Here is a 13,004-nt window from a genome sequence, read left to right on the forward strand (position 1 = left end):
GCAGAAGGAGGTAAACACAAATATTCTAGGACTTGCTATTGCAAAGTTTTTTAATATAAGGGGGAAAAGACTAAGTTACAAAGGAAGGCACTGACAAACATGATTCTCTTAAAATTCAGAGGAGTCCATTCAGTAGCACCGAATAAAGGTAGGGAAAGGTAAATCACCCTCCAGGAGAAAATGCCTGCACTGCCTAAAATGACAAAGGACTCATGTCCAGAGTGTGTAAAGAAAACAAATCAACGCACAAACTAGAGCTGGGGTCTGCCAGGAAAATCTTCCACACAAGATGAAACCCCACACGCTCAGCCTCAATTATAAGAAGTCAGAACTATACGTAATCAGGGGGAAACTCTGGCTCACACATTAGATGGAAAAAAATACATTAGGCATTTCTAGGTGCTGACATCACATGGAAGGATTAAACACAGGTACAAATGGGGGAAAGAGAGGGCATGACATTTCATACAGGCCCCCATCATATCCTAGTAAATTGAAGTTAGCCATAATCTACAATCCCACAATTTTTCTTTCAAGCGTAGAAATATTCAGGTGCATTCTGCACGTGGAAATAAAATTAAGAACAAAGTAGCGGTGACCAGCCGAGGCTCAGAAGCGCTAGAAAGGGCTGAGAGCCACACAGCACCAGTAAAATGACTCTGGTACTGTTCGCTTAGGCAGGACCAACAGAGGCACAATCAAGCCATACGCTGCCTGGTGAGGAAAACAAGGTCGAGCTGCAGATCCAAAGAGGAGAACAGCCGTTCTGGGGCAGCGCACTGGGAGCTGCTCGCACTACAGTTTAAAAACCTCACCCCTGCAGATACGGCACTGAAGTCTTCCGTACTTGCGAACACCAGAGTCACCTGACAAGAAGGTGGGGAACCCCCTGCATATTCCCCCCAAACCTAATGAACAGGGACATTTTTTGGACTGAGACACTTTTCCCCCAGTGGACGTTCTCTGGATAAGCCCCAGACTAACACGAGTCAGCAGGAAAAGCAAGACGTGACCCATTGACTACGCTCCACAATAAAGGAGAAGAAAGGAGGACGCCTGGGGGCTCAGTCCTTAAAAGTCTGCCTTCGGCTGAGGGCGTGATCCTGGCGTTCCGGGATCGAGCCCCACATCGGGCTCCTCTGCTGGGAGCCTGCTTCTTCCTCTCCCACTCCCCCTGCTTGTGTTCCCTCTCTTGCTGGCTCTCTCTCTCTCTGTCAAATAAATAAATAAAATCTTAAAAAAAAAAAAAAAAGGCAAAAGGCCACCCAAGAGCGAGCTGTCAGTGCTGAGCTAGACAGGACAATGCTGCCCCAGGGGACGGGCAGGCTCGACCTGAGCCCTGTGCTCCTGGGCAAACATCTCTGGAGGTGAAAGGAACTCCCTCCCCTCCCCTGCTGGGGTCTGGAATACAGCAGGCTGCAAAAATGGCCCCTTCCCTATTCCACCAATATAGGACTCACAGGAAAGTGTCCCCTGTTCACCCACTACTGGGCCGGGCACAGATCCCCCCAAAGCCACACTGTGCCTCATCCACGACTCGCTCAGCTGCTTGTCCCCACCGACCCACGGGCACAGAATGCCTGCTGCCCCAACGCTGGTCTGGTTTCTCTCCTTCCTCCTGACCCTGAACGTGGTGGGCCTGCCCTCTGCCCGGGCCACACACAGCCCCTCCTGGGGACAGGCTGGCCTGGCGGAAACCCGGGGGCATCATCACACCTGGTCATGCCTGCTCCTCCTTACTCCTCTCTGGAAGAGAGAAACCCCTTTTACACAACGCTGGAGACACTTGCAGGTCTTAGGCTCACAGCATTGGCCCTTCTAATGTAGCCCCCCTGCCCTAGTGCACGGCCCCTGCCCCCCAGCCTCTGCCCTCATCCTTCTCCATACAAGCCTCTCCTCACTGAATTCGCATGTTTCATCCGACACTGCTGTGACCCACTGTCCGACACTGTCCCTTTCCCGCCCACACTTTCCCCAGGAGACTGTCCTGCCCACAGGCCCCAGACTGTGGGGGCCACACTGTGACCATCCACCCAGCTGGGGAACAAGGCCCTGGGGACCTGAGCCACAAGGCCTTCCTTCCGCGCAGCGGCCCCATCCTGACCCTGGGCCTTGCTGCTCATCCCCGACACAAAAGCAAAGCCCTGCTTCTGTGTCACTGGAGAGCCGGAGGCTCTCTGATATCGGACCTTGTCACTGTTGGAAGTTCTCTGTAATAAAGTGTCCTCAGCCAAGCCCTGATTGAGCTCATCTCCCAGGTCCACCATGGGGCCCCTGACCCCCACGCCCAGGCGTTACCGCCGCCGCGGGTGGTGCTCCCGGATACCCAGCACGCGGGGATGTCACAGGAGGTCGGAACCTCACCCCCGACCCACGACAGACGCTCGGGACGGGACCCACACGCGGGGAGGGGACAGGACGCCGGGACCCCACCCCGCACCCGAGAGTGGAGGCTCAGGATGGAACCCCCAGGCCCCCAGGACGCCATGCGGCCACGTGACCAGGACACCGGCACCCCACCCCGCGGCCCACGGCAGAGACGCGGGACGGGACCCCTGGGCCCACACGCGGGGATGTGACAGGTCGCCGGTAACCACTCCACGGCCACCACAGGTTATCGGGTGGGACCACCGGGACTCACGAGGGCAGGGGACAGGACGCCGGACCCCACCCCGTGACCCATGGCACAGACGCCGGTCGGTACGCGCGGGACCCCCACCAGGACGGACAGGACGCCGGAAGCCCACCCCGCGGCCGAGGGCGGAGACTCCGGACGGGGCCCCGGGGTCTGGGAGACCCGGACCCGCGGCCACTTCCAGCCGAGCCCCTCCCGGTCTCACTCGGGCCCGCGACTCACCATCCCGCCGCTCCGCTCCGTGCTCTCCGTGGCACCGCAGCCTGGACAAGTGCGCGCTCCGCATACACAACACCCGGGCCAACTCGGGGCAGGTGAGCACGGCCCCAGGCGGACGCAGAACGCGGCCCACGAGGGCGGGATCCCGCCCCCCAGGCCCGATTGGCAGTTTCCGGAGGATGAGCCTTTCACCACGATACGCGCCTCCGCGCTCCCATTGGGCTTTGCTTCAGGCCCTGCGACTTCATTGGACGGTAACACAGAGCCCTCCCTGCGGCCCTGATTGGACATGGCTCGGAGACTCCGCGATTCCGCGCTGTGATAGGCCACCCTGCCGCCCTTCACGTTCTGATTGGGCAGTGGTCCCAGCACCTCCCCTGTGGTCCCAGACTGGGCAGATCTCCAAGGCCTCGCCCCCAGTATCCTGACTGACAGGCTGCCGCTACACAGGTGTCTCATCCGCCTGCCCAGAGCTTGGCTCCTCTGACTCAGTTTCTACCCGGAAGCTCCCTTGTGCGGAGCCCCATCGGGATGCGACAGAACAGATTTGTCCGTGGTGACACGGGGGTGACGTGACAGTGCAACGGTCCCCCGTGTTTAAGCACAGCTCAAGAACCGGTGACGTCACCGCAGGGAAGGCAAGTTCTCCCAGGGTTTTGACCTGACCTGACACAGGGAGGCCCCGCCCTCCATTCTCCCCCCTCCCCCCGTGTCCTCTGGCCTCAGGTCAGCTAAAGGCGTCTTGGGTCCCTCGCCCCGGTGGGATGTGGAACCCCGCGGCCCCAGCCAGGCACGGCCACAGGTGGGACACATTAGAAAACTCAGGTGTGCGTTATATTCTGCAAGGAAGGTAGGGGGCAGAGGAAGTTTGTAGTCAGTCCCTGAGACCGTGAAATGTAAAGGGATCTATTTCCTTCAGATGGTGTCGGGATGGCACAGTGTGAACAGACAGAAACAGAGCACTATTACTCTAAAAAGTGTGGGCATATGGGGGCACGTGGGTGCCTCAGTGGGTTAGGCTGCGGACTCTTGATTTCGGCTCAGATCATGATCTCCCGGTCAATAGCAAGTGGCCTCCGGAGTCAGCTTGTCCCTCTCCCCCCCCTCCCCGCGTACCACCCCTACCCCACTCTCTGTCTCTAAAACATCAGTATTCAAAAAAAAAAAAAAAAGTGTGACCATATGGTATGGGAATTATTATTATTATTATTGGTATGGGAATTTTATCTACATTTGTCAAAACAAATTTAAAGGCCATGGGATGCCTGAATGGCTCAGTCAGTGTGTCTGCCTTCAGCTCAGGTCAGGATCTCAGGGTCCTGGGACCAGTCCCGCCTCCCGCTTCTTGCTCAGCAGGGAGCCTGCTTCTCCTCCGCCTGCCACTCCCCCTGCTTGTGCCCTCTCTCTCACTCTCTGACAAATAGATAAAATCTTAAGAAGGAAAAACAAGTTTAAAGGCCAAAACAGCCAGGAAACCGTGCCTCTTGGCCACCACTGAGCAACTCTGTCTCTAAGGACTTGCCAGTTCTGTGTATTTTCTAAGTGGACTCACACTCTGTGGCTTTGCATGTCTGGTGTCTCACACATAGCATGATACGTTCAAGATTCAGTCATAGTGCAGCAGTGTCCCTGCTTCACTCCCTTTTGTGGCTGAATAATCCTCCCTCCCAGGTATACGCCACACTCTCTTCATGCATCCAGGCTGGTAGACAGGGGAGAAGTGGCCCATTTTTGCGGGTTTTGAATAGTTTTGCACCTAGCATTCCCACACGTATGTCTGAGTATCTTATTCCACTTTGGTAGGACTGGAATACTTGGGTCACACTGTAATTCTGTGTTTGACTTTTCGAGGAACCAGCAAACTTTGTCCCACATCAGCTGCCCGAGTTTACATCCCCACCAGCTATGCACAAGGGGTCCGAGCTCCCCACATCCCCGCTGACCCTGGTTGTCTGAATTCTGGGTGCTAGCCATCCCAGGGAGTGGGAAGTGGTCTGCCATCGTGGTTTTGCCTTGCGTTTCCCTGGACGGTGAGGGTCACCTCAGCGTCTATGACCATCTGTAGACCATCGTAAAGGAAATGTGTCTGTAAGTTTGTGTTCAGTGCTTAACTGGACTGTTTGGGATTTCTATTCAGACAGGAGTTCTTTGTGTATTCGGGATACTAAAATCTTAGGTAGGGGATCTACGAATATGCTCTCCCATCGTTGGGTGTCCTTTCAATCTCTCGATAGTGACCTTTGATGCCCCAACGATTCTATCTTGCTGAAGCCTGATCTACCTACTTTTTCTTAAGCTGCTTGTGATTTCCCATCACATTGAAGACCTTACTGAATGAGGATTCATGGAGATGTCTCCCTGTGTTTCTCTCACTCTTGGGTTTCCCAGGACAGCTCGTCAGGGCTGGGGATTCTCAGCAGAGCTGTCTCTAAGGCCTGGACCCGAGATGCTCCTGATAACGCCATGTCCCTACATAACTGTTTATTGGGAAAGGCCATGAACTTAAAGGTAACGGAGTTTCTATTTTAACTGATGACCTTTAGTTTCTATGTGAATGTACTTCTATGCTCCCATACTTTCATCATTCTGCTTATTACAACATGGCAAGTTTTTAATGCTTGATCATTTTAGAGTAAGTCCCTCCACTTCACTATTCAGAAAAGCATAGCTATGATTCAACATTTGTTCTTATTTATACAATTCTGAAATGGGATTTGTGAAGTTCCAAGAAAAAATTGTGTATAATATTGATGGAATTCTATTAAAATGATTCAGCTATTTGGTTTTATGCACATCATGGCAACATTGATTTTCATTTCCTACAATATGCACCAGATTTGCATTTGTTCTGGTCTTTTTCGATGTCAGTGAATATAACTGTACAATTTTCACATTAGGTTCTCCCTCTAGTCTTTGTAAGGCTGATGGTGATACTTGAATAACTTACTTTGACTTTTACATGTTATCCTTCCAATACTATCTTTTTGATAGTGATTAGAAATGGATGGAAGGACACCCTGAACACACGCTCAAGACCTGTTAATTATCTTTCTTCTTTGATTACCGCTTAGGCTTCAGGTTCTATATACACGTCGGCTTTGGCTATGAAACAGGACAAGGCCCTTCATTCTTACGGTCACTCTCACACCCACATGCCTAGTGCTGGCTGGGAGATCTCTGATCCTGCTGACGGGCCCAGAGTGCTGGGTATTCGTGGTGTGTATACAATTCTACCGAACAAGTCAGTCTACACCACGTACGGATTCTTTCACGAACCACATTTTGGAGATGCGCTGCGAGAGGATGTGAGAGCTCTCACGCAGGCCTACATTAGGAAGTGTATTTGTCGTACGGAAGGCTGAGTACTATCACATGCCCCCGCCCACTAAGACCACGTCAGAGAGGTTATTTAACATGCGGCACTGGGGGCCCCGGGTGGCTCAGTCGGTTAAGCGTCCAACTCTAGATTTCGGCTCCGGTCATGATCTCAGGGTTGGGAGATCGAGCCCTGTGTGGGGCTCTGAGCTCAGTGTGGATTCTGTTCAAGATTCTCTTTCTCTCTCCTTCTGCCCCTCCCCCTCTCCTGTAAATTATACACAAAGTGCATGAAATGTACATTTGACAGAAATGTAACAAAATAAACATCCATGACATCACAACATGGACGAGAAAGAGGCGGCGACACCCCACATCTTACCTGGGTTGATGTCCTGTCAGAAAACCCACCCCCACCCACCGCCCCACTGCAGACAGCGATAACTCACCTTCGAAAATGTCCTTTCCTTTGGGATCCTTATTTTCATCACCTGTGTGCACACCTGTTCCTGTTTTATACTGCACGTGAAAAAGAGTCAAAAGGTTCATGTCATTTTATAGCAAACCTCCTTTGTTCAAACATGCTCGGTCTTCTGTACCCGACACGTCACTGTCGTGTCCTGGGCTGTGCTGCCCTTCTAGGGCTCAGCCGCCGTCCTGGGCTGATCCCACTGCTTGCAGCTATTCTAGTGATCCCACAGTTTTGGCCTGTAAATCTGAAGTTTCTAGTACGTCACTTTTCACATTTGTTTTGAATCTAGTGAGCTCGATTAACATTGTAAAGAGCTTACCCTCTCCTGTCATGTGTGCTCTCACCTCCGCTCAGTGGGCTCCAAGGTGCTCTCCTGCCGCTTCTCCGCGTGTGAAGACCTACATCTCGGCCGATGCAGCCCCATCATGCCAGAGTTTCCCGAACAAAACGACGAGTCTCCCTGGACTCTCTCTCTCAGCCCACCTCCAAGCAAGGACATTCTGACGGCTCTAACTTCACGTTGCATCTGGGGTCCAACCTCCACATCACCGCCTCTGCTCCCAACCCAGTCTGATCCAGCACCTTGGCTGACATCACCATCCTAGTGCCCGTTGTCATGGTAACAGAGGGATCCTGTGAGGCTGCCTCGCAGCTCCTCCTGAGGGTCCAGGCCACCCACCAACATCAGTCTCTGCAGCCAGCGCAGGAGACCCACCCACGTCACCGTCCTCTCCCCTCTGCTGTTCCTCCTCCCCCTCACTCTGCCATGGGCACCCTGGCCTCCAGCTGTCCTTTGGGATGCAGGGCACCCTCCCTCCTCGAGACCTGCGCTCATCTCCTGGGGCTGCCGTAACGATGTGCCACACACTGGGCGGCAGAAACGACACACACCTGTTGTGTCACAATTGAGGAGGCTGCAAGCCTGAGATCAAGCTGTCTGCAAGGTCGGTTCCTTCTCGGGGCTTCGACGGAGAATCTGTCCCAGGCCTCTCTCCCAGCGTCTGGCGGTTGCCAACAATCCCGTGCATTCCTTGGCGGGAAGACACATCACGCCGTTGCCTGCTTCTGTCTCACGTGGTCCAACCCTGTCTGTCAATGAATTGAAGGTCCCAGTGTCCACATTTCCCACTTTTAAAAGGACACCCATCACTGGATCAAGACCTACCCTAATCCTGTACGGTCCCATCGTCACTACCTCTGTGTTCACCTTATTTCTGGATAAGGATGTATTTGACATGAAATTTGGGGGTACAATACTGAGCCCAGAGTATGCGTATGCCTGTACCGTCTATATCTTATCATCAATTCAGGTATCAACTAGCAGTGTTAACTGAAATCATTCCTCGTTTGCTTTTCTAGTCCTTCCAACCACATATACATACATGTCTCTGAAACATACATACGTATTTCGGACTATATATGCATGGCTATTTCTGAATATATGTACTATCTCCATATACATTTTCCTCTCATCCCTTCACTGCACTACATTTTTCATGCCACTGTGAAGGGTCAATGAATGTACATGTAGATAATGACCGTTCTACTGAATTGTGTTATTTCGTTGTGGGTGAGGCCAGCAGGCTTCTTTCCCAGAATTCCCGACTTGATGAGTCTAGGTGACAATTCACCAGTGGCCTAACTTTCATGAGTATTAAAAGTACTAGTGAAGATGCCCTAATCTAGGGCTGGGGTCACCATACGGATGGACCAATACATGGGAGCTGGCTGGGTAACAGCTTGCAGCCCATCATTCTCACAAGTAGCCTGTCAAACAGGCATGTCCCCAAACCAAACACCAACCTTTTCCCTTCTGTTTTCTTAGTGGTCCTGGCTTCCACGTGTAACTCCAAAGTCTCCCCACCAGGGATCAGATTCTATCGCCAGCAGATTCGGGGTTGCCAGCAAGCCCCTCTGTGTCCCTCACGCCACCGATTTCGGCTGTCTCGGTTGTTGATGTTCTCTGGTAAGTCGACTCCCCTCTTCTCTAGCTCTTACCAGATTTGTATAAGGTCACGTTTGTGGGTGCCAGACGCATTCCACTCTTGATCTCAGTTTCCTAAGTTTGAGCCCCACATTGAGCAGCAAGCTTAGTTTTAAAAAAAATATTTTAAAAAGGAAAAAAATACCTCATTTGTACAGCAAACACCCATCTTCTCAATAATTTGAGATCAGGGATCTTGATTTCAGGACAACAGATACAATGGCATAACTAGAGGCCACGCGACTCGACCCTCTGCTGCCTGCACACGTCCGTCCTTCCAGGCGAGAAACAAGCACCTTCCTCGTTGCTCGGGCTGAGCGTGGGAGTTCCTCACTTACACAGAGCTGAAGCCAAGTCATCGATAAGTGTTGACTCATTCTAATGATGTGAGATCAAAAACAATGTGCGTTGGTTTCCTCCAACAGAAGACTCGATGCCAGTTTCCCAGGAAAGTGCTTGAACTGTGCTTAAATATCACTCGTATATTTACAAGTGTAATTCTCTGTACTTTCCAGTGGCTAAGAGATTTTGTCAACTTGTCCCTTTGCATTGAACGGGTTGTCACCTCAGCCTGGCTGTTATTCTTGGTCAACAGTGTCACACGTTCTTAGTCATGGTACCAGGGACCTAGTATTTTATGGACGGTTTCTCTTCTGGGTCAATTTTGAAAAATCTTACATATTAAGACTTTTGTCATTACCGTCACTTGTAGAACATTAGTAAGAGTGAGATAAACTTGGCCAATGTCCCCCAGCCAACGAGCACCAGGACCACACCTGCAGTGAGAAGCCTACTGCTCAGAGTGACAGATGAACACAGCTCAGGACGGGCTGCAGAGCTGTGGGTGTGGGGGACACACTGTGACACGTACAGCATGAGGACACGTTCTGACATGGAACATTAGACGTGTGATGAGGACTGAGCGCAAAGTGCTCCTTTACTCTGGATTAGATGCCATCAGGAGGTACCTGCAGTTTTATGACTGAAGATCTTAATAGTTCTTTTTAACAGTCTCTTCAACTTTATTTATTTAAGGCAGAGAAAGAGCACAGAGGGGGCAGGGGGGAGGGAGAAGCAGACTCCTCGCTGAGCAGGGAGCCCCATGTGGGGCCCAATCCCAGGACCCTGGGATCCTGACCTGAGCCGAAGGCAGACGTCTAACTGACTGAGCCCCCCAGGCGCCCCGCAGATCTTAACAGCTCTCATCTGGGGCGCAGGAAGGACGCAGCGCCGTGGAACCGGGAACAGAGAGGCACCAGGCACAGCAACTAGAGGCACGGAGTATTTGCTGATCCTTACAGACTGGACTGTTCTTTAGCCTCTTACCGACATGACCGTGACATGGTCTCCATGGGCCCTGACTCATCACAGACGACAAAGTGCTTCGTCTGAGGACAAGTGGGTGAAACTGTTTCTGCTCCGTGAGGGAAAGCCACAGCCCGGAGTGAGCGCCAGGCCGGCCTCCCCTGTGTGAGGCCATGTCTGCCGTTCTCGTTCACCGTGTGAACGCTGACATCTTGCTTACTCACATCCGGCACTGCGCTAAGTGTTCTCCACAGAGGAACTCAGCGCACGTCAACCCGGCTGCTCCTCAGCAAACTCTACCAGGTAGGTACTGTTTCCATGTCCTTGTAGGAGCGACCTGAGGCGGACAGATGCAGGCGATTTTCCAAGGGCCGCAGAGCAAGAAAGGAACCAAGTCAGGGTCATGATTCCAATCGAGCCTTCCTTTCCCAGACTCTACACTTGGTGTCAGGTGCCAAATACTGAGCGTCCCTCGTGTGCCACACACTCGGCTCAAAGCAAACCGTCACGCTGCACACGGACCTCGGCACTGCAGGCACGTGTCCCCATGCTCACCGCTTCCCACCTGCCTGCTCGTGCTCGCTCTCGTGGCGCTCCCCAATGTCACCCCTTCTTTACAAGCACTGACTGTCCCTCTGGGACCTGAGTATAAGCAACTGTCTCCCTGGACCTTCCTGTGTCCCTTGTCTGGCCACATATAACTGGTCAACCACTAAAGGACACAGAACAGGGCAGATTCACAGCCTACAAAGAAACGTCAGGTGGGCACCCTGCACAACATCGCTCTCAGATCCTGAAGAGAACTGGAGACAAAAGGACCCCAAAATCACAAGGAAAACTATCTCTGGGTACATGGAAGGTTAACAATTTGTTAAAAAAAAAAAAGTTTGAAATTGGATTTCATGGCACTAGTACGAAAAAGAGTTCCGTGGAACACGTCACTCATATGGACTCCTTCCCACCAGTAGTGACATCCAAACATGGTTGTGACGCACACCTTCCATGCTGTTCCAGTGCAGTGCACCTACACCGACCCTCGTTCGTGTGTGGGACCCACACGGTCACTGGTCACACTGGTGAACCGAGCACACAACGCCCATTCCCACAGTGGTTGGAATAATTAGACAGAAGCAGTCCTCTCTGCAAAGACTGCACAGGTATCCTTCTCGTCCATTCACGCTACCACACTCCTGTACGTTTCCTTCCCCAAGTCCCAGTGGGACTGCTCTCCTTACACACCCTCTCAGACACGAAGCCCAACCGGCTCCACCCAAAATACAACCATGCTCACCCCACACCCACGGCCAGAGAAGCATCCCGGGGGCCATCTGACGGAGACAGAAACTGACCTGTGTCGACTGGGGGCAGATCAACAGAAGCACGAGTGTCTGAAGGAAAGAGAAAGGCAGGGCCCATCTTTCCTCCACGGGAATTAATACAAGGAGCCTCACATGCTGGGTGAAGCCTGACCAACCACTTACCCATCCATCATGGGAAGAAATGTCCTGTGGTTATTTAGCACAATTACTAGCAAGAGGAAGTGAGAGATGGGGATGTTTTTTTTCTGGTATCGACGTTCACATAATCATTTCAAAGCTATTTGGACAACAATGAGAAGCAGCATTTCCTGAAACTATTTTTCTCAGGGTTTCCTTTATGCCTGGAGCACCAAGATGTAAGTCACTCCTTTTTTTTTTTTTTTTTTTTTAAGATTTTATTTATTCGACAGAGAGACAACCAGCGAGAGGGGGAACACAAGCAGGGGGAGTGGGAGAGGAAGAAGCAGGCTCATAGCAGAGGAGCCCGATGCGGGGCTCGATCCCATAACGCTGGGATCACGCCCTGAGCCGAAGGCAGACGCTTAACCGCTGAGCCCCCCAGGCGCCCTGAGATGTAAGTCATTCCCACCACTACTAAGACGCACCTCAGCAGGAGTGCAGTTGGTTCTAGTTGTTGACCCACAAGCAGGGAACATGAATGTGGCAGGCCCCCCATCGCACACTCTTTGAGCGGCAAGGCCATGACTCCTGGTGCCCCGTGTCGGAGGCCACTACATAAGCAATATGAACGGTTTCACCATTAGGATGGACTAAATAGCTTTTATGAATAAAAGGTGGTAGCTAAAGGGAACCCTTGCTAAGACGAAGGCTGGAGGCCATAGTGGGTGCTCTCCTGTCCAACCCCGTGCCAGCTGGACACACACAACAGGGAACGTGGTGCAAGAGGACCCGACTTCACTGCCCCTGCCACAGTGAGAAAGCTTTACTCCCTGCACCAACAGGCCAGCCAATGAGAGATGGTCACGGATCAACCAATGAGAAGCCACCATCTTCAAAAGACCAGTTTCCCCAAATTGTCTTTTTCTTGACAATAAGCCCTCCCAACTCTCCCCTTTCCTCCAAACAAGCGGCCTCTTTTTTGTTCTCTGGTTTTGCCATTTCTTGCATGTCCTTATTTGCAATGCTTGTTATTCCGTATTAATCCATTTTTGCTGGTACGATAACCAACAGGTAAGGTTAACTTACTTGGTGTCATAAACTGTGCCTTTTGGAAGCGTGCTGGCCTTTGGTCCAACGAATGTGTGGACTCCGACCGTTCCCGCCTGGAACTGTGCTGTCCTTCGGAACAAGTCCTTTTGGAAACAGCCAGTTCCTACTGAAGCGGTGGCTTTTAGGAATTTCTCTTTTTGTTCGAAAGAAAAACCCAAGAAATGGGATCCCAGTCATAGAAACGCTTTGAGGGCACCCCTCTAGTTTAATGTTTAAAAACTATGGCGTCTCCTCATGTGTGTTTCTAAGTACTTGGACTAATTCCATCACAAAGAACTTAGAACATCAATGGCCATTATTGGAGACTTCTGATCCCCCCAAACGGACTCCGAGCTAAAGAGAAGTGGACAGCCATGGCTCTAGAATTGTCAAAACCAAATCGGATGCCTATCTTAACGGGTATTTTGAAGTTTCCAAACATTACCGGGATCTAAAGTTGATTCTCTGCAAAGTTCTATTTCTCAATTAACAGAAGCAAACAGACCATTGAAAGGTATCAAAATGGCTTCTGAGCCACGTTCACCT

At 51.7% G+C, this 13,004-nt stretch overlaps 1 protein-coding gene across 4 annotated transcripts in view; it reads right to left on the reverse strand.

Annotated features, from left to right (window-relative positions):
- The window catches only part of ZNF57 (zinc finger protein 57), a 37,615-nt gene extending 34,460 nt beyond the window's left edge, over window positions 1-3,155 (reverse strand). For 3 of the 4 annotated variants that reach the window (XR_015726736.1, XR_015726735.1, XM_045800072.2), the window contains exon 1: window positions 2,858-3,155. Coding sequence is in view for 2 of the 4 variants with exons in the window: in XM_045800072.2 (XP_045656028.2) it covers window positions 2,858-3,145 (288 nt within the window). In the remaining 2 variants the exon portion in view is untranslated. The remainder of the gene's footprint in view (window positions 1-2,857) is intronic. The other variant, XM_087867408.1, reaches the window with a different exon arrangement.
- Window positions 3,156-13,004: the final 9,849 nt, after the last annotated feature.

This window comes from Ursus americanus, chromosome 14 (assembly GCF_024610735.1).
Source record: "Ursus americanus isolate L20-20 chromosome 14, mUrsAme1.1.p, whole genome shotgun sequence".
In the NCBI taxonomy this organism is placed as follows: Eukaryota; Metazoa; Chordata; class Mammalia; order Carnivora; family Ursidae; genus Ursus; species Ursus americanus.